A 26914-nucleotide genomic window follows, 5' to 3' on the forward strand; every position below is an offset into this window, starting at 1 on the left:
AACTTAAGGCTATAATTGCTTTTTTCACCACAAACCTGAATTAATATTTTAAAGTTTAAATATTTAACAATGGACATAAATAAATAATATAATGATAAATACAGAATATGTTCTTTCCATAACTGTGTACTGTATAGCCAAGGGCAATTGTGGAATCAGGAGTTTTTGTGCACCACCTGGACATCTAGCAGTTCAGAATCAGAATCAGAAAGGTCTTTTTTGCCAAGTATGTTTTCACATACGAGGAATTTGTTCTAGTACAGAAGCTCCACAGTCTAAACAGAATGCCATTGATAACACATATATAATAAAGATAGTTGTATGTACAGTTGTATGTACAGTTGTATGTACAGTTGTATGTACAGTGGAAAAATGTGCAAATTGAAATATAAATGTGCAAATTGAAACATAAATAAGTAAGTATGTGTAAATAATGTAAGAATAGAGTTTGTTCTGTGTATGTCAAGAGTTCATCAGTTGGATTGCCTGAGGGAAGAAACTGTTCCTATGTCTGGTCATTCTGGTGCTCAGGGCTCTGTACCAGATGGCAACAGTTCAAAGAGTGAGTGTGCTGGATGTGAGGGGTCCAGAGTGATTTTCTTTGCTCTTTTGCTCACTCTGGAGAAGTACAGATCTTGGACGGTGTGGAGAGTTGTGCCAATGATACGCTCAGCAGTCCGGACTCCCCTCTGTAGTCTTCTGAGTTCGGATTTGATAGCTGAGCTGAACCAAACAGTCACTGAAGTGCAGAGGATGGATTCGATGATTGCAGTGTAGAACAGTTTCAGCAGATCCTCTGGCAGGTTGAACTTCCTCAGTTGGTGAAGGAAGTACAACCTCTGCTGAGCCTTTTTCACAATGGAGTCAATGTGAATGTCCCACTTCAGATTCCTGGGAGATTGTGGTTCCCAGGAATCTGAATGATTCCACTGCTGTAACTTTGCTGTCCATGATGGTGAGTATGGGGAGAGCAGGGGGGGTTTCTCCTGAAATCCACGATCATCTCCACTGTCTTGAGCGTGTTCAGCTCCAGGTTGTTAAGACTGCACCAGACAGCCAGCTGTTCAACCTCCAGTCTGTAAGCAGACCTGTCGCCATCCTGACTGAGGCTGATCAGTGTGGTGTCGTCTGCAAACTTCAGGAGCTTGACAGAGGGGTCATTAGAGGTGCAGTTGTTTGTGTACAGAGAGAAGAGCAGTGGGGAGAGGACACAACCCTGAGGAGCGCCAGCGACTATAACCTGCTGCAAGCATCAATGGGTGCTTCACTAAGGAGAGCAAACCTGTTAGATACTGTATGTGAAGTGGAGAGGTGTGGGGCTCCCGTGGGTGAGCCTTAGCATTAGCTTTGGTAGTGCAATTCATCCCACTATGAGGGCTCCTCTCCTGGAATTAGGGGGTATCTAACTTTGCATAAGGCATTAAGACTTATCCTTAAAGAAACTACACTGTTCTCACTTTTGCTATCCCTATCTAGAATCTGGAAATTAGAGCTAACAAATAAAGGTTTATCATAGGAAAGACTATATATAGGCCACCTCAGCTAGCGAGATAGTGAGATCCCTATCAAATACCAGCAAATATGTATGTTCTTGGAGTTTTAAATAGATTACAGTGTCTAAAATATTTGGTCTTGTTGTATAGGCCTATGAGGATTTCTTTTGTTCTTGAAAGCAATTTCAGTAACCATATTTGGACCACTGCATTTTATATAGGAAGAGATGTGAGAAAAAAATGTGTGTGTCAGTAATGGTGAGCAACATGTCTGGGCCTTTTAGGTATGCAAAGACCTGAGGGTACGCTTAAACTTTAAGTTTAATAACAGAACAGCTTTAGGCAAAACCTCATTCATTTGTGTGCCTAAAGCGTAGGTGTTGTTCAAATGTTCACAACAAGCACTGTCTATTCAAACACTGTCTAGTCAGTCAGTGGGAAAGACTCTCACCCTAATCGTTGGCTCATTTAACACTAAACGATTTTACAATGTCTTATTATTATTATATATTGATTGTGCTCTTGTGCAAGAAGTCTCATTTTTTGTAATTGCAAGCACAGCACACAAAACATTCATTTTGGTTTAAAAGTGGTTTCAATGTAAATCTTATTAGTATAAAGGTTTTTTGTCAGCTCATACATATTTCCCGCAGGTTCTATGGTTTCCTCCCACCTACATTCCAACAATATGGCAATAGATGCATTGTCCCTATTTGTGAATGAGTTTATGAATGTGTGTGCATGGTGCTGTGTAATGGACATCCCAGCCAGAGTAAATTGTTTCATGCTTGGTGTTCCTGTAATAGGTTCCAGATCCACCATGACCTGGATTGTACATGCATAGTTAATTTAATGACGGAAATTAAACACATCAAATCATTTAATACATGTATTTCTATTAAAGCAATTTGTACAGTAGTTTGTTCCTGGAAGAGAGTGGTGGCCTTGAGGTTTCTGCTGGGTCTACTAAGCCCACATGACCCTACAGTGGAGTCTTACCCTGCAGTTATAGATGTCAGTGAATGCTCGCTTCTCAAATAACCAGGAAGGTACTATTACTACACCCACCTACACCCAGCCCCCTGTCATGGTGCTGCCCACCAGAAAGCATGCATTAAAGAGGAGCTTCTTGCCGTATCAAATTCCAGTCTGTGCATTTCCTGCCTTGTTTGTAACATTGTACTTCTATATAAAGCTGAAGTAGTCCTATGTTCTACATTCTAGTTGCTGGTTTTTCATTCACACCATGAAATCCTGTTATTTCTAACTGAACTAGCAAATTTACCACAGATCCAGATCACAGATGCAAATTAAGTGACTAAACCAGTTTATGTTTTGAATAAGAACTAAACACCTTTCATTTTTATGTTGTTTCCAATTCTTAATTTAAATATTAGTAAAAAAAAAAAAAAAAAAAAAAAAGTCTGAAATGTCAAATGTTATCATGTTAAAATGTTTTTATTATTTATCTATTAATTTCTTTTGGCTATGAAAAATGTATCCACCTGGACATTACACATTTTTATCTGGTTCTTCATATAGACCTAGTATAATTCATTAACAAGAGACAAGGAGGAGATTAACCACAAGTCATTATGTGTTGTGTTTCTCTATCATCAGTGTTTGTCCTATGGATTGAACTTTTGTTGGTAATTGGGAGCCACGCCTTCAATACTGCAGTCAGTTCTCTGATCGATTCTGCGATCATCTGAGAAACTGGGATTGGTATTTTAGAATCAATTGTATAAAATGCCCCGCATGCTTTCTCTGTCTGTTTATTAATATCAACTCCAGTTTATTTAAATTATTCTACACATTTCTCTGTCCATTATCTAAAATTTGTTGGCATTTAATCTATGAGAATCAAGAGCAATTTATTGAATGATTTTAGTATGTGTGTTCATGAGCACTAGTTATTAAAAGACATGATAAGCAATTATGCACAGACACAAACATAGTTGTGCTCAGAAGTTTGCAAAACTCGAGAATTTGTAAGATGTGTACCATTTTTTTAAAGAATACACGAGAAGGCAAAATTGATTTGATTTCTTATAAGACTCAAGTTAATATGTAAGGTATAACAGAATGACAAAAACAAAACATAACAAAAGAAAATAATTCCTGTTCAAAAGTCTTCATACCTTTAGTTATTAATATTGTGTATTGCCCCTTTAGCATTAATGATGGCATGCAGTCTTTTGTAATAATTGTGTATGAGGTTCTTAATTCTCTGAGATGGTATAGCTGCTTGGCAAAATGGTTTTTGCCTTCTTGGTTTTCTTGCAGAAACTGCATGTTTAAGATCTCCCCAAAGTGGCATAATGATATTGAGGTCAGGAGACTGTGATAACCTCCAGAACATTCACCTTTTTCGGCTGTAGCCATTGGAGGGTCAACCTTGCCTTGTGCTTTGGATCTTTGTCATGTTGAGCATCTCATGCGCAAATTTCATGCTGTAGAATGCATATTGTCTGTCAGTATTTTCTGATTACATGCTGCATTCATCTTGCCATCAAATTTTACTAACTTTCCTGTGCTTACACAGCCCTAAAATATAAGGGGTCCACCACCATGCTTTACAGTGGGGATGGTGTATTTTTACCTTAGGCTTATATGGGCACAATAACAGCTTTCTCCTTGCAATTCGACCATGCAGGTCATTTGTGTTTAAGTTCCTCCCTATTGTGCTCCATGAAACAACACCACTTTTTTCCAGAGCAGCCTGTATGTCTCTCGCAGTTGTTTATGGCTTTTTCATTGCATCCTGAACAATTCTTCTGGCAGTAGTGGGTGAAATCTTTCTACATGAACGTGGCTTAGTATCAACAGACCCTATTATTTTCCACCTCTTTATTAGAGTTTGAACAGTACTGACTGGAAGTGTTGAGATATCTTTTTATATCATTTTCCAGCTTTATAAAGCTCAACCACCTTGATACCTGGATACTTCCCCATGGTGCAGTATCCAGCCAAGTCAGTGCATCACCTCATGAGCTGAGAAACTCACTGACTATTTATGTATAGACACTAATTACAATATAATAACAATTACAATGAGTCACAGGTGCGGAAACTTCCCTTTAATAGCCATTTAAACCTCTGTGTGCCAGTCTGTGTGTTTATAATGTGGCCAAATGTTCAAGGATATGTAAACTTTTGATCAGGGTTGTTTAGATGATCAGTTATCATTAGGTTTTAAAAAGGAGTCAAACAACTATGTGATAATTAATCACTTCACGTGACCACTATCCTTAAATTAGAGACAATTCTTTTGCATTATCAGTCAAATTTTCCAAATAAATGGCAATGTTTACAATTTCTTTCAGGGTTTGCAAACTTTTGAGGACAACTCTTTGTTTCTTCTTGGACTGCATGGTGGGTTGTATGCTCGTAGGTGTATTGCTGCCACCAAGTGTCCATAACTGTGATGGCTATTATGGATGCCACAATCCTCAATATACTATTGAACCGGTACTGTATCCACGGTTCAATACATGTTTATGAAGTGCAGTATTTTCGGTTTTGCGTATAATTTCAATGCACTAAATTTCTCATATTTATCTCTGAATGGGCTTTCTGTGTGAGCCTGCGTGGCAACGTTTGATCAAATATCAAATAAAGAAATAGTTTTCGAATAAAACCGGCATTTACTGTACTGTATAGCATCTACTAAAACACCTAAGAATGTTGTACCAAAAAAAATAAATAAATAAATAAAAGGTGGCCTGTGCAAACTGAAATCCGTGAGCAAAAAATCGAGGTACGTATTGAATAGTGCTAAACTGTATTGTTGCATCTCTAATGACTATACTGGTCAAATAGAACAAGAACAGAAAATGGACCTAGAACAATAAACAACAGTGACCAATGGGGGAAATGGTGGTTCTTCATAGGTATCAGTGGTTGTAACAAGGTTAGGGAAATATTAAATTCAATTTAATTAAAATTTATTTGTATAGCACTTTTAACAATTGACATTGTCTCAAAGCAGGTTTACAGAACATAAACACAGAACAAAAGGTTATTATAAAGAATAATATAAAGATTAAAAGAATACAAAAATCAAGATTAATATTAGCTATATTTAAATGTGTTTGTATTTATCCCCAGTGAGCAAGTCTGAGGTGACTCAGGCAGCAGTGGAGAGGAAAAACTCCCTTGAATGGAAGGAAGAGAAACCTTGAGAGGAACTGGACTCAATGGGGAACCTCATCCTCATATGGGTGACACCGGAGGGTGTGATTATAAATATACAGTCAGACAAATGTTGTATTGATGCAAAAGACCACATGCAGTTGGCATCTCCGCTTAGTATCGCAGAGTCTAACTGGAGCTGGTAGATTTCTAGAAATATTAATATGAAACCTTAATACAATTTAATTTAGAACTCAGTATAAAAACTTGTGGGCCTAATCAAAAGTAATAATTATTAGTATTATCATATATCTATAATAAATAGCTATATAGGTCTCACATAGCTGTATGAGTTCCTCTTAGGCTCAGACCCTATATTCTATTTATCCACATATATGATCCAGACCTTTTACTTCCAATGAGCAGATAAAAAAAGTGGATCATTTACATTACAAAACTTAAGCTTCCACATTTCCAAGTCCATATTCAGTAATAATACACATAATAAATACAGTGCAAAAGTACAATGACAACCTAATTTTGTTCATTCACAAACGGAACCTCATTGATATCAGAACTATTTAAAAAGTATTATTGAAAAGTAATAACTGTAACGTGTAAGATGTGGAAAGTATGAAATTAGTTTAAGTACTTAGATGTTCAGGGTGATAAAGAGATTTAGTATAAACATGTTTTTCAGTAAACCTTAAACTGCAGTGCGCATGCGCGAACCGAGAGGGACGTCGTCTTGGAGAAAAAAAACGCTCTTTTCCTTTTTTTTCCTTTGAGGAAAAAGTCGTGGAAAAGCGTTTTGTTTTTTTAAGCGACTCGTGATGTTACTTTAGAATAAGATTATATGTGATGAATTATTAACGGGGACTTTGGTACTTTGTGGGCTGTTTGACGCCACGCTGAGGTTATTGGAGCTGCTGCAGACTGGAAGGCGGAAGAAGAAGGAATTCCAGCGGAAAAAAACACCAGCCATGGATCAGAGATGCTCTGGATTTATTTCGGAACAGATTTGTTATAGCAGTCGATATAACTGGAACACACGCTCTGATTTAGAGGCGTTATAAACTTATTCTTATCCGGTTTCTCCTATTAATGCCGTAAATAAAATTAAAAATAAAAAACGGTTAGTAAGTGATATTCAAAATGGCGGCGTCGTGGCCCTTCCTCCCCCAGGCCATGTTTATGATGTTACTGAGTGCTGCTGTGAGCCTGGACCCGTGTCCGGCAGCCTGTATCTGTTCACAAACTTCAGACGGGACCAAACTTTTGGACTGCAGTCGGAAAACGCTGTCTGATCCTCCTGTGGGAATCCCAGCATGGGTCACTCATGTGTAAGTCACAGGCCCAGTTGTTTACATGTTTTGAAGGTTGGCCTGCTGTGGAGCTCGTAGCTAACGCTAGTTTCACTCACACACAAAAGCAGAGTGTTGGTTTAAAAATGAAAGTCGTTTTAATTGCTTGGTTTATTCTACGGCCTGCTACCCTTTTATTTACCCAGTATTTTTTTTGCATAGTTATAAATCTGTGAAAATATTTACATCATAGCGCTGTTAGTCATGTAGAGGCTTCAAATTCTACTAAATCGTGACCCAAAACTGACATCACATCAATAAACCTTCAGTTATGTTCAGCTTCGGTATAAAGTCTTAATTTCTTTTATTTACGGTATAAAGTCTTAATTTCTCTTGGCAGCTTGGTGGACCTGTGAATTGAACACACAACCTTCTGATTGGTAGTCCAATGCCTTAACCACTAGGACCTGGAAATTGAACACACAACCTTCTGATTGGTAGCCCAACACCTTAAACACTAGGACCTGTGAATTGAACACACAACCTTCTGATTGGTAGTCCAACGCCTTAACCGCTAGGACCTGGAAATTGAACACACAACCTTCTGATTGGTAGCCCAACACCTTAAACACTAGGACCTGTGAATTGAACACACAACCTTCTGATTGGTAGTCCAACACCTTAAACACTAGGACCTGGGAATTGAACACACAACCTTCTGATTGGTAGCCCAACACCTTAAACACTAGGACCTGGGAATTGAACACACAACCTTCTGATTGGTAGCCCAACACCTTAAACACTAGGACCTGTGAATTGAACACACAACCTTCTGATTGGTAGCTCAACACCTTAAACACTAGGCTACCACATGCCCACGTGATTGAACCTTTAGGTGTTTCTGGTAAATCAGTGTGATTTGAATGTATGTTATAAAGGATTGATGTGTATGACCTGAATGAAGCTGATTTATTAGTTATGCTCAAATCAGTATTTTGAATCAGGTGTGAAATAGTTTGTATGTAAGTCTTTGTTTTCTGGTCTATTTTACTAATTTCTGTGCAGATTTGATTGTTACAGCCATCGTTTGTACAAGTTTTAAAAATAAAAACCCTTACTGAAGTGCAGTTCTTTTAACAGGTCTATTTTAACATCCTGTCCTCAACTCGTCTTTATTTATTTCACGTCTGTTCGTAAATTCATGCTGTTCTTTGCGTTTAGGTCTTTGAATCATAATGAGCTCTCAGGTGTGCCTTTTCTTGGAGATGTTTCATCAAACATCACTGTGTTATCCTTGTAAGTATCTCTTCAATCACTCTTCATCAAATTGTTACAATATCCTGCATCTTCTACTTAAGTATTAACAAGTGTTTGGCCTGTTAATGGGCGATTTGTTGATTTAAACCCTAAAGATGCCATGGCTGTCCATGACCTCGTGTCATAGAGAGTAAAGCTGCCTGCTCGCTCTTGGTTGGAGTGGATTTCATTTCTCTCTCCTGTCACTTAACATGACCCTAAGCAATCATGGGCAACTGTTATCTCTGCACTGTGATGTAGCATGGGGAGCATTTTGCAAAGATGCAGTGACTGGCTTGTCGTGTCTCAGCGAAAGCACTTGCTAGCAGTCACCCTACTTGGTTGGTAGCTGTCATGCTCACTGGTGGGTGGGAACACTGGTGAATGACCAAATTGGGAAGGGGAGGGACACCTTACTGAATGAATCATTTGTTCTGGTGTGTGAAAAGAACTAATCTGTTCTGATAGCTTTGTCATTTAAAACAGATGCAATGCTTAGATAATTATAGAGCTGACTGGAATGACCCAGATTAGGGACAGTGATGTTTTTCCTTTTTGTTTGTGTGTTCAGGGTTTATAACCGAATCTCTGAAGTGGTGGCCGAACAGCTTCTGCCCTATTCAGTCCTGGAAAGCCTGGATCTGAGCTCCAACTCTATATCCGAGCTGAAAGCTGGATCATTTCCTCTTATGCAGCTAAAATACCTGTACATTTACACCTTTTCCCCCCTGATCTTTTACCACACTAACACTAATACCACAGATTTTAGTAAAATAATCCATTCTAGACAAGTTAAAGGCAAAACAATATTTGAAATCTGCTGGTAATAAAGATGGCTCTGGCATTTTAGCTCTTATAACCCTAAAGTCATGAAGAACTACATACTGATTATACCACATTCTGTCTTGTTGATACATTAAAGAGATATTAATTTGAGCTGTTATGGAGTGTTAAAAATTGGCCTGTTTTAATTGCCCCAAAATTATTTCATTTGTTGTATCATGTTAAAGCTGTAAAGGTATTACATTCATTCAAATTATTATTATTTTTTTTTTGATGAGCATTTTATCAATAATTTTTCTGGTCTGTGGATTCAGGAATCTGAGCAACAACAAAATCAGCTATCTAGAACCAGATTGCTTTAACAACATCAGCTCGCTGCTGGTGCTGAAGATTAACAGGAACCGTCTATCACTACTGCCCACTAAAGTCTTCACCCTATTTCAACTGCAAATTCTGTAAGTAGACTCCCTCGAGTTTCATTGTGCTGTTATAGCACTGAATAATAAATAGTTGATACTAGCTTAAAACATTTACCTTAAAACATCTCTTCACTTTAAAATTCTCATTAAATCATATAGGCACTTTTTAGGAGATGCTTTGTTTACTTATTAATACTGCTATTGGTTGTTTTTAGTATCCTGGTTTAAATATGCTCTGAGATTCATCTTGTCTTGTTTTAGGGAGTTAAAACGCAATAAGATCAGAGTTGTAGACAGTTTAATCTTTAAGGAACTGAAGGCTCTAAAGTCTCTGAAGATGCAGAGAAATGGCATCACAAAGCTGATGGATGGAGCTCTTTTTGGACTTGCTGATATGGAGGAACTGTAAGTAGATTCTGCTCTGCACATTTCAGATTTCAGGATTCATTACAATTAAGAGAGGTTAATCAGATGTATTTGTGTTGGGAGAGGAAAAAGACCCAAACAGTGTACTCTTCTTCTGCCCTTCAGGACTGGGATTGATCAATCCCTTGTAGTGTTTTCTTAAATGTTGCTAACTCTTGGGTTAGTATATAATGTTTGTTTGTCTTTACAGGGAGCTGGAACACAATAACCTCACTGAGTTAAATAAGGGTTGGCTGTACGGCCTGCATATGCTTCGTGTACTCCGACTCAGCCACAATAACATTGGTCTCATCCGAGCCGACGCCTGGGAGTTCTGCCGCCGCCTGGAAGATCTGTGAGTCATGCGCATATCCCAGTGCTTTAGGGCAATTTTTCTCCTACAATGAAACTCTCATAATGAAACCCTGAGGGCAGTTAGTCAGTAGATGGAGATGTCAATGAACAGTCAAAACAAGCAAGTATGTAACAAATATTTAAAGCTAAATTCATTACAGTCTAAAAATAAAGCATGATTTCAGATGAGAGAGACTCTTGGTCATTCTGGTTGCTTATGTTCTTATGTCCAAAACATAGTCACAAATTTGTCTTTTTGACACATTAGTTAAGTTCTTAATTGTCTCCACATTTCATCTTTATTTATTTACTTATTTACTTATTTAAATATAAATAAATATTTTTTAAATGTGTGTTTTGGACTGCCCCATCAATAAATCATTCTAGCTCTGAGTTTTTTCTTAATTACATGGAAACATGTTGGAATTATTAGCGATATTACTAGGATCAAACTAGTAATCTTCAGATGTGCAATTTTAAGATTAGATTGATTGAGTTGCTCCTTAAGAAAGCTTAGTGACTCCTTTTAATCATTGTCCTGTGGCTATGGGTGTGGGTGTGTGTGTGTGTGCATGTTCGTGTGTGTGGATGTGTGTGTGTTTATCAGAGATCTGTCCTATAATCACTTAAGTCGTCTGGAGGACTGGGCTTTCTCTAGCCTCGGGTTGTTGCAGAATCTAAATCTGGGCGAAAATCGCATCATGCACCTGGGGGAAGGAGTTTTCGACAACCTGGCAAACGTCCGCATGCTGTAAGAACTTGTTTGTCCTGTATCTCTCTCACACTCACACACACACACACACACACACACACACACACACACTGTTTCTCACAGACACACACATACACAGAATTGAATGCTATTGCTCATTTCCATGGGTTGAGTAAACTTTACATTTCTTTACATACACTGTTGTAGAGTCTTGGCCCTGCAGTACTGAGGTGGGCAAGATTTCGCTTTCTAACTAGCCGCATATCCCCATAATACTTCTTGCAACTCCTACTAAGAACATTAGCTCCAAATGCAATGCATTTAAACAAACAGTAGTGTAAATGCAGTCTGGTGCATATCATGGATCTCTGCTTGACTAGGTGTCACTGACCAACTCAAAATATTTGATTTGCAGCACTGTCTCAGATTGCTACACCATGACTACACAAAGGCTTTTTATTCTATACTGAAAAAGCAGTAATTTACAAAATGCCAGCATGATCATGCAGTCTATTTCCTGTCTTACTCATGTGGATGAATTAACATTACCATGAGAGCCCATCAATATAATACTCACAAACCAACTGAGATCAATGTATTAGAAATAATCTTCATAAAATCAATCTTGCTGTTGGTGGAAAACAGTTTCTACTTGGATGATCACATAATCATTTACCTGGTGCTGAACAGGAGACTCGCTTGAATGTGAATTGAAGTTTGATTGTTTTAGTAACATCAAACTTTTCTTTTAGCACTGACTTGTCTTCTTTTTTCCCTCCAGGGATATCCGCAGCAATGACATCTCTCTTGTTATTGAGGACACAGTCAGTTTGTTTGCGGGAATGAAAAACCTCAACACATTGTAAGTGGTCCCTTTTCTTTATGTGTAGAATTCTAGATGTAGCAGTATGTTACAGCTTAACGTTGCTGCTCAGTGACGTATTAAGAAGGATTATGTTTCTATTTTAATGGATTTAATTTGGTGTTTGACTTCATGTTAGTATTTGGGATACAGTGTTATACTGAAATACAAGATATATATGTGTGTGTGTATGTGTGTGTGTGTATATATATATATATATATATATATATCTATATATATATTTTATATAAATATATATATATATATATATATTTTATATATATATAATCTCGTCGCTGTCGGGCGGAAACCTCATATATCCAAATTTGGTCAATTTCATATTTTTTCACATATCGATGCTATTGGTCAGTCCCCACGTGGGTCTGTTATTTTTACAAGTTATTAACCAATCTAAAGTCTTGAAAATAGCTTGAGCTCAAATCTCATAACTCCATTGGACACTTCAACTGTCCACCTCTTCTTCACTCCGCGGGAGAGCTTCTTGACCCCCGCTAGTTCTGGTGCTCATCTGAGGACAGGAATTTAGCGCAAGGCAATCCACTGCAATGCAGACTAAACCCTGTGCACTGCAGATAAGGTACGGCGTTTTTTTAATTTCCTGAAAAATAACGGTTTTGGAGATACGAGGATTCCGCCCGACAGCAACGATATATATATATATACGCACACAAGAAAGCTAACAGTTTCCTAGTTGGAGCTTTAAGCACCTAATAACATTTAGATGATGAAAGGAAGTAGTATCAATCTTCTTCTAATCTCTGTTCAGCTTGGATTAGTGCTGTATGATGTAACTTGTGGTTATGTATACTCCACTGCTTGTTTAACCAGCTGGTTATAATTGAGCTAAAGTAAAATTTTTACTTTGTTTTAAAAATGTTAAGATGTTTCCTGTAAACATTTTAAAGTAATGCAAGTGATTATTTACTGTTAACGGCTTGAGCAGCTATATGGACATAAGTGAGATTTTCCATGTGGAGATTCTGATCAGTGTCCATGTTTCCCTAGTGGGAGAACAGCAGTTCTGATTTATGAGCTTTAGTCATGAAGTATGAAGACTTTCATTAAGCGTGTCATTTTCTTTCTTCTACTGGACATTCACATTCTGGTCAATGTCTGAAAGCAGACCTATGCAAATGCCTGCACACATGCCCCCCTGTGTTCACACCCCCTGTTTTCACACACACAAAAAACATAAGGCTCTGTGTGTGTGATTTTCAGAGTACTTCAGAGGAACAACATCAGAACCATCACAGAGAAGGCCTTTGAGGGTCCAAAGGAACTAGAGCATCTGTATGTTTCATTTTAAGATCGTTATAGTTTGTAGATGTTTATACTTTCTTCAAAGCATAACATGGGATATCAACTTCTTTAAATGTCTGTTTTAATGTCTCCATCATTGAGGTTTTCTTTGTGTCTTCAGAGATTTGAGTAAGAACCGGATCATCTCTATTCACCCCGAGGCATTGTCTCACTTAAAACTGAAGTCCCTGTAAGTCTTTATTATTTCTTAAATATGCTGTGGTTATTGTCCTGTAAAGATCTATACAAGCAGCATGCACACATTATCATGCAAGGTTATATAGAAATAGATAAATAGAAATGAATGCAAAATCAAGCAAGCTTGATATTTGGAGGAGCATTGAATTGTTTTTAAATCACTGCAGATTTTCCACAGATTTCAGCCAAGACACGTCATGTATTCAGCTAAAGCCATCTTTGATTCATGGGCATCCAACCTGAGTACAGCTATCATAGAAAGACATAGACATAATTACATATGTCTTCACTAGTAGTTAAAAATCCTGTGCCTGGAATTTTGCCAATTCTAGTAGTTTTCTGCAGAGATGTTGCATTGCTGCAAAAAAAATGTTGCATTGCAAATTTTGTCATTAATTTATAGTTGCAGCAATCATAGAAAAATAACTCCCAGATAATTAACAATAGATTGTGGAGGGACCGTTTCAACATTGAATATATGATGCGCATGTAGTACTTAGTGATTTAGTAAAAGGATCTAAAAGCTTGACCTTAAGGAGATCCATTAGTAAATAAATGTACTATCCGATAGCACTTCTTCCCTCTATAGAGAAAGCAGTTAAGAAAGGAGAACAGACTAGTGTTTTATTACCTAATGTAAATTGTTCATTTGCTAATACATGTTTTTTTTTAATGTTCAGAAAGTAAAATTTTGGCATCTGGTTTCTAAAAATTCAAGTCCTTTTAATGTCTGTGTGTCTTCTTGCAGATCTTGGTTCACCTCACTGTGTATATCTTTAGACATATATAAAAGTATTTTCTATTGTCTTTTACATACTAAAAACAATGACACAAAATAGCAGCTAGATTGTTAGTGGCAAGTACTTCATTAGATTAAGTTAGCAATAGTTTGTTATTCAATGCTTTCTAACAATTTGTATCCATTCCCAAGACCACACCAGTAGCTGCTTCTGTCTTGTTGCTCCTTATTTATGCGTCCTTATTTATTTTATTTATTTATAGTCTGAAAAGCACATAAAGCTATAGATCTGATGCAGAAGAAACTCTGTAAGGAAAAATGTCATTTAATATAATTTTTTTTTTAGTCATTTGAACACCAGTGGTCTCCTCTGTGACTGCAATCTGAAGTGGCTCAGCCGGTGGCTAATTGACAGCCTTTTTCAGCAGCCATGCACCGCTGTGTGTGCATATCCTGCCCCATTGGCAGGCAGGAGTGTCTTTAATGTCCCCCAAGAAGGATTTGTCTGTGGTGAGTGAAATCTTGTACATCACTGCTGTACTTTCTGTGTTACATGTGATGTGATCCTAATAAACAGCCAATACTGAATGTCGAGAGTTTTCTGTTCAATTCCTGGTTATGTTAGTTCAGTTTGAAACGGTTCTGTTTTATCAGCGTTTCGTGCTGCCACTTTTAACTCCAGCCATGAGCTCTAAACGCATCACAATAATTGTTCTGAAATTTTAAGCAGCAAATAAAAGGACTACTGCCTAATTGCCCAGCCAGAGAAGGAAGAATGTAATATAACATCTGTTAAAAATCTGTAATTCTTTCTTGACTGCCTTCAGATAAATAACTTGCATAAATCATTGTAGTTGGCTGTAACAACTGGCAGCAGGGGATCTAATCAGTGATGCCATCCATGGTGCTCATGCTTTAAAAGCTAGGCACTGAACTACAGCCAGATTTCTTTTGTTGTTGTTATTTTTTAAGTGCCTGTGCTAATCCAGTAATTTCAAACCTCTTCTAATAAGAGTTTGAGAGGCTTTTCTAGAGGTAATCAAGAGTAGACAAATTCAGATGTGACCTGCGTAGGTTTAAAGTAGGTTCTCTCCAACACCTGCGTAGGTTCTCTCCAACACCTCCAAACGCTCACACATCACCCCTGTCCTCCACTCGCTTCACTGGCTTCCGGTGCGGTTTAGGGTGGAGTATAAGATCCTTCTTTTTGTGTTTAAGGCCATCAATGGTCTTGCCCCAGCCTACCTCGCCGAATTAATAAAAGTCTACAAACCAGCCAGAACTCTCCGCTCCTCTGGACATACCTCTCTGTTCATTCCCAAATACAAGTATGAGAAGTTTGGAGGCCGGTCATTTGCCATCATGGGTCCAAAGCTGTGGAATGCACTTCCAGCACACTTACGATCCATTACTGTGCTGAGTGTTTTTAAATCGCAGTTGAAAACTCATTTATTCAAACAAGCTTTTAACATGTAGACCCTGTTTCAACTGCTATTTTATGTTCTTTGTGTTCTTATTGATTTTTATTGTTTTTATTGCTGTTTCTCTGGAAAGCACCTTGTGCTCCTTTTGGCTGTTGTAAGGTGCTCTATAAATAAAAGTTGATTGATTGAATGATTGATAAAGTGAGCACAACCACTGACATTTGTCACCGAGTCCGAACGAAGCTGGAAATTAAATAATCCATAACTAAGGCTCAATGGTAACTTTTCACTTAATATAACCTTTTTGTCCTTGTTTAACTCCTCTGTTTTCCTCAGATGGCTTCTCTCGGCCACAGATTACTGGGAACCCCAGGACTGTGGTGGCGCTGCGTGGCACCAATGTCACTCTCAACTGCTCTGCCTTCAGCACTAGTGACTCCTCAATGAACGCCACCTGGAGGAAAGACAAAGAGGTGCTGTCTGATGCGCAGGTGCAAAACTATGCACGCTACCAGGACCAGCAGCTCATTTACACCAGCATGCTCCATCTACTTAACGTTAACTTCACCGATGAAGGACACTATCAGTGCGTAATCTCCAACAGCTTTAGCTCCAACTACTCCGCTGAGGCTAAAGTGACGGTCAATGGTACGTTCAGCCATGAGGCTTCACAGAAGCATGCAGAACCATTAATGGGAGATTAAATTAAACTGCATTAAACTGCAGTCTCGGCTTTGCAACTAGGTTCTGTATTTAATTTTAGATTTAGGAAATGTTTCAGTCACAAATGACAAGCAGTGATGTTTACATATCAAAGAGCCCTAGGCTTTCTATGAATAGACCATATGAAGCTTTTCTCACTGTGTCAATCATAGCGGAATATTTTGCTGCATCCCTTCTGGGTTTTGGTGTTGCTGAGCTACTGGAAGACTATTTTGCGTTTGTTGGTTGTGAAATAAGTTTTCTTTCTGCCTCTGCTCTTTAGCTATTGTATCTCTGTGTGGTTGTTTTTGGACTCTTCTAATTTAATTTCCAATTTCAGAAGAGCAAAGATTATGTAGCCCTCTGGGGAGCCAGCCAGGGTAATGTGATTATTCTGGCTTTTGGTAATTCAGAGGTGTGAGGGGCTTTTGTGCTCAAGCAGCACTGAGAAACAAAAATTTCAGGCCCAAATAAGATTATCACAGAACTGCAAATGCAGGACATAAAACACATGCATACGGATAGGGTTTAATAGGAATCTGGGTTGTTTATTTTTATTATAACAAGGCTGTGTCTTGGCCTGCGTGTGTGCCTGGGGTGGTGTATCCTGTTATATGCAAAAAAAAAATAAATAATCAGCTAGACAAGCAAAATATTTGAATCTTGTAACAGAATCCTTGACTTTAAGTATGCACTATTACCAGAGCTGCCCTCCTTCCTGAAGACGCCTATGGATCTGACGATCCGGACTGGCACCGTGGCACGTTTGGAGTGTGCGGCAGAGGGACACCCTCCACCCCAGATTGCCTGGCAGAAGGATGGGGGCATCAACTTTCCTGCTGCCCGTGAGAGAAGGATGCATGTCATGCCAGAAGACGACATGTTTTTTATCGCCAACGTGAAGGCAGAGGACATGGGCGTGTACAGCTGCACTGCCAAAAACGAGGCGGGGAGTCTGTCAGCTAATGCCACACTCACTGTTTTGGGTATGCACTGTATAATTAATAACATCACAACATGCTGAAACAGGATTTGGGTGCATTGTCTTTATCTAATGAAAACATTCACAAATCAGATTCTTTTGGATAATTTTGAAATATATTAATTTCTTTCTTTTCCTTCACCGTACAGAAACGCCATCATTTCAGCGCCCTCTAGAGGATCGTACAGTGGCACGTGGTGAGACTGCTGTTCTTCAGTGCATAGCCCGTGGGAGCCCCGCTCCCCGCTTGAATTGGACAAAAGATGACGGCCCGTTGCTGTTGACGGAGCGTCACTTTTTTGCAGCAGCCAATCAGCTGCTTATTATCGTGGATGCCAGGTCTGCAGATGCAGGGAAGTACACCTGCATTATGTCCAACACACTCGGAACGGAGCGCGGACACATTTACCTCAGCGTCTCATCCTCTCCTAACTGTGAGCCGGCTAGCGGTGGCTACGACCCGGATGGCTGGACTACAGTGGGCATTGTGGTGATGGTGGTTGTGTGTTGTGTGGTGGGCACGTCTCTGGTTTGGGTGATAGTCATCTACCACATGAGACGCAAGAGTGAGGACTACAGCATCACTAACACAGGTAGGTGGCTCGGCAAGCACAGAATAATTCACTAAGCGAATAATTCACTAAGGGCACTGAAACATTGCTGCCACAGTAACTGTAAAACTTATTTATTTACTAATATTCTTTCAGGCTTTATTGCAGTAGCACACGTAAAGACAAAGCTGTATTTCCCCAGTGCGACTCACCTGCACACTGACTCTTTCACAAACAGCTGAGAAAGTTTAAATACCGTATTTTCCGCACTATAAAGCGCACCGCGCTTATAAGGTGCAGTCTCAATTACGGGGTCTATTTCTGTACTTAACCCATACATAAGGCGCACCGTATTATAAGGCACACCGTATTATAAGGCACACCGTGTTATAAGGCGCATGCTAAAACATACGGTCTACAAAAAAGGTAACAGAAGCAAAACAGTGAGTTTAGTTAAACTTTATTCTACTATTTAACAATACACACACATTATTTTTTAATCAATCTTCTCCCACAAATCCATCAAAGTCCTCATCTACTGTGTCTTCTTAATTTGGCGCAGTTCATTTTCTTGCTTCTTCCACTTCTGAACCATAGATTCATTGATGTTGAAATCTTTCGCAGCTGCTCTATTCCCATTTACAACCGCGTAACTGATAGCATGTAGTTTGAATTGTGCCTCATAAGCATGTCTCTTCAATGGTGCCATTTTTGGCGGTCCTTAGACAAAAAAATGTTGTCGTCGTCGTCTTCTGATTTTTATTGGTGGATGGCAAACCAACTTAAGGTGCATTAACTGCCACCTACTGGACTGGAGTGTGGAGCGCATAATGGTTAGGCAGAAACAAATGTTGTTTTGCAACATACCGGTAGTATACCTACCGGTTGGCGTGGCGGAGATAAGCGTACGCACTGTACGTATTACGTAATGTTCTCTGATTGGTTTATCGCTGTCAGCGTAATGTATGTATTACGTCCCTGTGTCAGCAGGAAATGGTCTGACAGTCAATCAAGCGGAGTGCTTACCAAAGTCGCACAACAACATTTTTACAGATTTTTGGAACTCAGTGCACACACAAGGCGCACCGGATTATTAGGTGCACGGCCGATTTTTGAGAAAATTTAAGGCTCTTAGGTGCGCCTTATAGTGCGGAAAAAACGGTATATAAATATAAGGGTGATATTTCTCAAGTGTTCCCTGTTACAGTTTTATACAACTTCACCAGTACACAGTTAACTCAGAAACAGAGCTTTTAAAAAACGTTATTTTTGTATGCCCTTTAGGGAAGTTAATTTTCTAATTTAGCCTGATTTAAAACGGATCAAAACTGTGACAGCCGTAATTGAAACTATGCATAAAGCCTAAGTGTTGCATGTAAATGGATAAGGCTATGAAGCCTAAAGGATGGAGCAGTTGGTCTGTGTTAATTCACAGAGTAGTAATAATGGTGGATTGGGTTTTAGAGAGAATTTAAAATGGGAAGATTAACTCAGCCTTCAAAGCTTTTAAAAAGTTATTAAAAACCTAAAAGTGATTACAGAACATTTGTGTGTAATAATCCCTAAAGTTTATTTAGAATCAAAGTTAAAATAAACTTGATAATACTTTGACTTGATGAGGTTTTTCTTCATGCAAGCGACTGAATCTTAGAGGATCATTCTGTTTTATGCCCGAGTGGAGCAGTGGCTCAGTAGTGAATCCATGCTCTTCAGGGTGACACCCAATAATGAGATTAGAAATAATTACAGTACTGAATGTGTTGAAGGGACACAAAATGTCTGATCTAATCTTTCTGTAAATAGGAGCCCTGGGGTGTGCATGTGACAATTATATAGCAGTGGCTCTAAGACAGACAGTTGTCTGTTATTGAAATGTTTTGAGTAAAACCAGTTGTTCTGGTGAAATTTGTTCTAATGAAATGTTGTCGTGAACAAATATCATTTCAGTTCATCTATACAGTTATACAGAATTCTGCCCCGAATAAGCTATTTCACATAACAGATGTTGACTTGTACCATGAGCCACAGTAATAACTGTATTTACATAAATACAGTTCAAAAGTTGCCATATGCTTGATTCAGTTTGTCTTTTGGATAACATGTAAATATCGACTGTAGCAAAAAAGGGAAGTACTAAAAGGAAAAGGTTTTAAAGATATTTAAAGAAAATAATAACGATTTACACAGATCTTCCTGTTCAAAGCTTTACATACCCCTAGCTACTAATGTGGTTTGTTGCCTTCTCAAGTGAATGTTTGCACCTTTTATAATAGCCCTTTACGAGTCCCTCAGTGTGAAAAGATGGATCTCTGAACCATATTGCTGTTGGAAAGAGGTCCAATATGCAGAGGTTGCAGGAAAAGCAAATAATGTGCAAGACCTGGAGCATTTTTCTGAGGAACAGTGTGCAGTTTAACAAAACATAATAGCGGTTGATCATCGAGGGAACAACACACAGTATTAAAAATCAAGTATATTTAAACTGTTGAACTGATTCATTTGTGTAAATGCAATTCTTTTTTCTTGTGGTCTATATGTAAACATATGTGCAATGGCTTAGGGCAGGAAAATAAAAAAAAATCCTAAATGTTACTTTAGAGATTCCTTATTATTATTATTATTGTCAGCGACGACGTGACGTGCTCTCCGTAGTGAGTGGGTCTGATGTAAACACACGTCAGTTGGTCTCCTATATAATCAAGATGAATGTTTCCTTATCATTGCTCTTTCTACTGAAACAACTAAATTTGAGAGGAAGTGTGAAAAATCTCTGAAGGAATTCTATAATTGCTCCCTGATGGCTTGTAAACAATAATTAGTGAGAACTTTGAGTAGACAGTAGACTGAGTAAAGGGAAAAAAGTGTTCCTATCCAGATATCCAAGTAATGTCTAGGGTATTAAAATTATGCCAACTCCATGGTGTGTTGGACAAGTTCTCTGTGTGTAGTGGTATCCAAGAGGGATATTTAAAGCTACATACTCAATTGGACTCTTCTTAGTCTCTGTTTAATAAAGAACATAACATCCACGTCCAATTAGTTTCATTTAAGTGCTTTAGAAGAAACTCGTCTTCTACCTAGCACTCCTAACTTCAGATTTCACATAGACACACAATGACAAATGCCACCACAACAAGCAAATGTCATTAGGCCTGTGTCTGTTCATAGGCTGTGCTTTATGTTTCTCCTAATGTTCACAGACGAACATAACTGGTAAAACTGTGTTTCAGATGAAATGAACCTGCCAGCGGACATCCCCAGTTATCTGTCATCCCAGGGCACGCTGTCTGAACCTCAGGAAGGCTACAGCAACTCTGAGGCAGGAAGTCATCAGCAGCTCATGCCCTCCCTGACTAATGGCTATGCTCATAAAGGAACTGATGGTAAGGTGTCGGGTTCTCTGCAGAAAAGAACCTTTATTGATTTCTTGTGTACAGACATATTAGAAAGGGTGACACTGCACATTTAAACATTATAGCGCACAACTTTGACTCAGAAGTTTTTCCCCCAAGTTTTGAAAGTTACTATATATTCCCTGGACTAAAAAAAACACTTGTTTCCCCTCTGTGGGAATCAGAAATGGAGTGTAGATAAAGTGGGGTGATCGTCGACATAAATAGGGACACTTTTACACCTGCATGTTCATGAGGTTGTCCAGTCAGCTAGTCATATGGCAGCAACACAACACACAAATCAGATACAAAGCAAGAATCCTGTTCTTTTTATTTTGATGTTTGATATGAACGTTACTTAGCCTGTCTATCAGTAAGGTTTTTTTTGTATTGCAAAGCTGCCACATTATTAGTTAGATGACTGCATGAATGTGCAGGTGTTCCTAAAAAAAAGTGTACAGTGAGTATACATTTATGTTAAATCTGTTATTTATTTTTTTTCAGGACTTAATTTGGGAAACAATTTATAATGGCTCTTAAATTCATTTTTGTATTGAGCTGTATTTGTGATTCGATAGCACATCTAAATGTTGAGGAATACATAGTAAGGTAGCAAACTTGGCCTTTGTGTTAATAAGCTTGTTTTTAACATTTGAAATACTAGCACATCAGTGACATTACACAAAGCATCACAAGCCTTATAGCACACCAATTCAGCAATTCATTTAGATTATTATTTTTTTTAAGATATAACAAACATTTATGTTTTTCTCTTCTGCCCTAGGTGTGTGTTATGGTGATGTGGGAGGAGAGATAGATCCAGAGACTAGTGGGATGCTGGGTAATCGTGTCGGGTCTCTGTTTGCTGGACGAAGCAGCTTCCATCCGGGCGAGACGAGGGAAAATCTAGCGCACGTGTCCAATGGTCTGTGGTCATGTGGTACATACAGAAATGATAACACATTTATTAATCATTTGAACTCTTTGGGATGAGGAAAATGCAGCACTTGATGCATAGAACAGATGCTAACACTGTCATTTATTCTCCAGCTCTCTCAGGCGGCACGGCCCCGTTGGTCATCTGCTCAGACTGTTACGACAACGCTAACATCTACTCTCGCACACGGGACTACTGCCACTACTCCTATCTGAGTGAAGATGATGCTCTGGATGCCCAGCTACCCAGAGACACAGGTAGAGAGGGGCAGCACGATGATACAATGATCACCCCGGACACTCAGGAGACCCAACACCATGTCTTACACCACTACAGAAGCAAAGGTCAGAGCACACACTCAAATAAATAATATATTGGGGTAACGACATGGGGTAATGCGCTCAGTTCATGATGCAATTAAATATCGTCGCTGTCGGGCGGAATCCTCGTATCTCCAAAACCATTATTTTTCAGGAAATAAAAAAAAAACGGCGTATTTTTTGAGTTATTAAACATTGTATCGTTAAAGTTGTTGTTATACCTTATATTGCTATCATACTGTTGTGTACCAACATTAACACAACATTTTCCCAAAGTCATGTTTTATCGGAGATACAAGCTTTATGACTTGGGAGCAGGGAGATACGAGATTATGCTGTCATTGATAAGAATGGTACGGACACAGACGTCACTGCTGCCAGCAGTGTTTAATAAAGTCTGCGGTCACGTTGAGCCTTTTGACAAGAGACAAGGGTTCAATAGTTAACCACAGCTAATGACTGTAGTTGCATACATCTTCCTAAACTCTATTTTAAAGGTTTAAGAGCTATAAGTGATGCAATACACATAATGCAATGCTGCGAAGCGCTCCCACGGAGTGAAGAAGAGGTGGAGTTACGAGATTTCTCAGACAGTTGAAGTGTCCAATGGAGTTAAGAGATTTGCACTCAAGCTATTTTCAAGACTTTAGATTGGTTAATAACTAGTAAAAATAACAGACCCACGTGGGGACTGACCAATAGCATCGATATGTGAAAAAATATGAAATTGACAAAATTTGGACATACGAGGTTTCCGCCCGACAGCGACGATATAAATATTCATTAGATTTTTTTAATGACTTAAAAAGTATTTAGATGTTTTCCAATATAAACACTTGCTTCTGTAAAACATAAAATGTTTATTCCTAAAGAAAAATATTAAGCCCCAAGTGCTATACTAACCGGAAATATAAATCATTTCCAAGTCAATGGCAAATGTCAAACATATGTAATGCAATGCCACTAGCTTTAGCAGAATACAGAACAAAATTGCTCATTGTGGGCTAATTTAAGACGCTTGTAAGATGTCTTGTCTACCAGTGTCGTCAGCTGTCTTGCATCTTTTTTTCATCCATAATGTACCTCTGAGGCTTGATGTGTATACATGGATTGTTCCATTGTTAAATCTAATGTAAAAAATAAATTGCATTGTCCATCTGTGATTCGGTGCCAAGGGTGAAAAAATGGTTGTGCCGTTTGGTTAGAAGGGATGGAGCGTCCTTTCCTCTGTTAACTGCAGTATCACAGCACCGTACTGCTCATTCTGCTTTCTCACACAGCCTGTTTGTGTCTCTGCAGATATTCCAAGCAGATCGTTTTGGAGCGGAGTAGACCCTCATTCCTCCGAGTTGCCCCAAGGCTCAGTGACTGTACACAAGCCACCAACGGCTCCCTCTAATGGGAACGAGCATGAGGATAGAATAGGAGGGCTAGAGGAAGCCTCATACAGGACTAACTCTCAGGATCACAACCCACCGAACACATAGAGCCCAAAAAACACCCAGCATTTACGCCCTGCTCAGCGCGCCCTACAATCCCACTACCTCTTCCAAGAAAACTCGTACTCTGTCAAAAAAAGAAAAAAAGAATCCCAAATTCTATTTTCTTCTGTGTTTACATCCTGTCACGTCTCCTCGTTGGATCCTGCTGGTGTGTGTTTCTTGAGAACAACCTTTTCTAGGACAAGGTGATGATCCTCCCCATGATTCTATGCACACTAATCCTCTGTTATTAGTTAAGACTCTGAATGTAATGTTTCTTGTAAAGAGTCTTTCTCACTCTGCCTTTTATCTTAAAGATTTTTTTTTGCCCTTTCATCCCCTACTGTGGTGAACACAAACTCCCATGTGTATGCCAAAGTATTGAGCCAGCCCTCTTTTATGCTGCACTGGCTTTAAAAAAAAATTCTTATACGAATTAATTCTGTTGAATAGTCGTTATGAATTAATAGAGAAATGTCGAAAATACATAGGAGGTCAGGCAGTCAGAGATGGAGACGATTATCCATTCTGCATTACTTTTTCCTTTTAGTTGCATCGTGAAAGGTGACCGGGAACATTTTTTGCTTTATTACAGTTGGAGGCCGTTCCCCTGCTTCCTATCCAGTATTATAAAACGAAGTTTTATCTGTTGTTTGTTGTTTGTTTCAAAGTGCTTTTCACAAAGACAGACGTACCCCATTCCCTCTTTGTTTAAAAAAAAACATTGCAACAGTTGCAACGTTGACAATCGAGCTAAAGCAGTTTTACAGGGTCCTCCACACGGAATAGAGTCCATGACCACGTTCCCCCCCAAATACGATGCATTCCTATATTTTTTGACTATTTGTATCCAGTTCTGTAGCTATTACTATGGCTCTTCCCTTCACTGTACTGATAAATGTATGTACCAGTTCCTCCCATGCATTTTGAAGCCTATAGGGCACTTAAAGTGTGTATCAGACATGGTTTATTGCTCTGTCTAATTCTGAATTTTATTTGTACAATTGGCCTTGAGCTGATTACCAGATCAGATATCTGTAACACAGATCAGTTTTTAATACTCTTAAAGATGGCCGCACTACTAAGCACCACTAAGGCATCCGAGTCAGTGACAGCATCGGGTACGTTCATAACAGCGACGACGTCAGTGTTATCATGTTCAGCATGATGCACAAGACTGCAGAGATAAATTCCATTTAAAGTAAAAACCCAGCGCTTATATATTTAGTTTGGTCTGTTATTCCCATCACTGCTAAATTGTATGTGTCTGAAATCTACTTCTGTAATTTAACAGTGCTGTAGTGAGGGACACTACTTAGAGAATCAGCTTACAGAAATATATCACCATGAAATAAGCTGTATGTTTGGACCAGAAACAAAACAATTCCTCTCCTTAGCGGCCGATTTTGTCCCGGCCGTTAACACTTTGTCTATAGTACGTAGACAGACGTTCGTTACAGAATGCCACATTCTTTCTATCTTTCTTTTTTCTGTGATTGTCTGATTTCACCCACACTTGGTACAATCCTATAAATGCTGCACATCCAACAGGTGGATAATGTGTTCCAAAGAGTTTGTGTGTTACCGAGTATGAGTGTGAAAAAAAAAGAATGAAAGACTGAGAGAAAACTGAGGTACTCTAACATGTAATTGTAAAATGTATGTATTGTGCAATGCACTACAGCATTACGTCACTACAGCTAGATACAGTATGTATCGGTTATGTGTTCTGTTGTATTTATTTAAAGTTTGAATCAGTTCTAATATTTGGTTATTATTTCAATCTAATGAACATAGGTTGATGTATTGCTTTCTTTTCAGCGTGCTGTCTTGATTTGCACATAATCCTTTATTCCACTTTACAAATCCGTGAGCAAACCTACGGTTTCATCCAGTTCTATGAAGATCAACAGCGATCAACATGTATGCTCCCAGAGTTTTATGGTGAAGATTTCCAGGTATTAAAAGCAGCAAAGATTTGGAGTTAATAACTGTAGAGCATATCACTGCAGCTACTTGCACACTAATACTGTCGGAAATTCAAGGCAAAGTAAATTCTGTCCTATACGGAAGACACGTAATGGTACAGTTATAAAGGTTTTTACTGAACTTCTCTTAATAGGAATGATCTAATCGTTTGTGTTGAAGGGCACAAAAGTAAGCGGAAATTTTGCATTCAGTTCACAGCTCACACATCAATTTTTTCTGAAATTGAACCAAAGTTTAGCTTTAATGCTTTGACACTTCCAGTGCTGCTTTAATGTTTTGGTTTTTTTTTTATTTGTTTTTCCATTATTGTACCTGTACATTCTGTAAAGCATGTATAAAGAACTTTGTTTAAAAAACGTTGCATATTAAACAATAAAATGCGAATTCTGATGTTAAGTGTCTACACGCTGATGCTTTGTGTTCCTACAGCTAAATGATGATACCAGAAAGTGTTGATATGACTCTTTCTGCATGCTTCAGAAATGCAGCTGCTCATGTTAGCAAGGTAGCACTTTTGTAGCACCATGACTGAATTGGGTCAAAACATCTCATGAAAAGTAAAGTGTTGGCTGGCTTAAAAAATTGTTTTTAGATACATTTACCTCTCACTAAACACTTCACCTGAAAGTTTTCATTCTGGGCTTATGGGCGAAGTGCTGTGCAGGATATTCTGGGGATGGGATCAAAGCCCCTACCACTGTCTGCCACTAAACTGCGCTGCTGTGTCATCAATAATAGATGCATACACCAAGTCATCATCCAACAACATACTGCACCCTTTCTATATAACTCAGAGGGATATTTATGCAGACTAACACTGCACTACATGAAACTTCAAAGCCCACAGCAAATGCAGTGCAATTATATATCTTGAGCCTTCAGAGAGCTCCAGCTATGGTGAATTTATCAATTTAATACTCACAAATGATTTAAGTTAGAAGTATGTTATGGCAGATCTGCTCGTTCTTGACTCTCTTGCTTTCAGACTTTTTATTTCATCCCTTTTTTGTCAGAATATGTGAAATGTAAACTGCTTCACATGACACCAGGTGGCTGTTTTCACTGAGAAGTGTTTGGCTTTGAGAGGAGAGGGGATGTGCTGTGAAGGTCTTAAAAT

The 26914-nt window shown here is 38.6% G+C and overlaps 1 protein-coding gene across 3 annotated transcripts; it reads left to right on the forward strand.

The window, feature by feature from the left end:
• Window positions 1–6390: 6390 nt before the first annotated feature.
• Window positions 6391–25572, forward strand: lrig2 (leucine-rich repeats and immunoglobulin-like domains 2). Of its 3 annotated transcripts, none has more exons than XM_060868116.1 (18): window positions 6391–6970; window positions 8153–8227; window positions 8799–8933; window positions 9325–9465; window positions 9691–9834; window positions 10046–10189; window positions 10796–10939; window positions 11682–11762; window positions 13002–13073; window positions 13204–13272; window positions 14366–14529; window positions 15780–16091; window positions 16850–17131; window positions 17277–17720; window positions 20909–21061; window positions 21855–22007; window positions 22130–22351; window positions 23627–25572. In XM_060868116.1, exons 1-18 carry the CDS (start codon window positions 6783–6785, stop codon window positions 23812–23814), a joined length of 3111 nt encoding a protein of 1036 aa, XP_060724099.1. In that variant the 5' UTR covers window positions 6391–6782; the 3' UTR covers window positions 23815–25572. The 3 variants fall into 3 exon arrangements, with proteins under 3 accessions (XP_060724099.1, XP_060724100.1, XP_060724101.1); XM_060868117.1 differs by having other exon boundaries at window positions 6392–6970; window positions 21855–21995; window positions 22121–22351; XM_060868118.1 differs by having other exon boundaries at window positions 6392–6970; window positions 21855–21995.
• Window positions 25573–26914: the final 1342 nt, after the last annotated feature.

Source organism: Tachysurus vachellii, chromosome 4 (genome assembly GCF_030014155.1).
Source record: "Tachysurus vachellii isolate PV-2020 chromosome 4, HZAU_Pvac_v1, whole genome shotgun sequence".
NCBI classification, from domain to species: domain Eukaryota; kingdom Metazoa; phylum Chordata; class Actinopteri; order Siluriformes; family Bagridae; genus Tachysurus; species Tachysurus vachellii.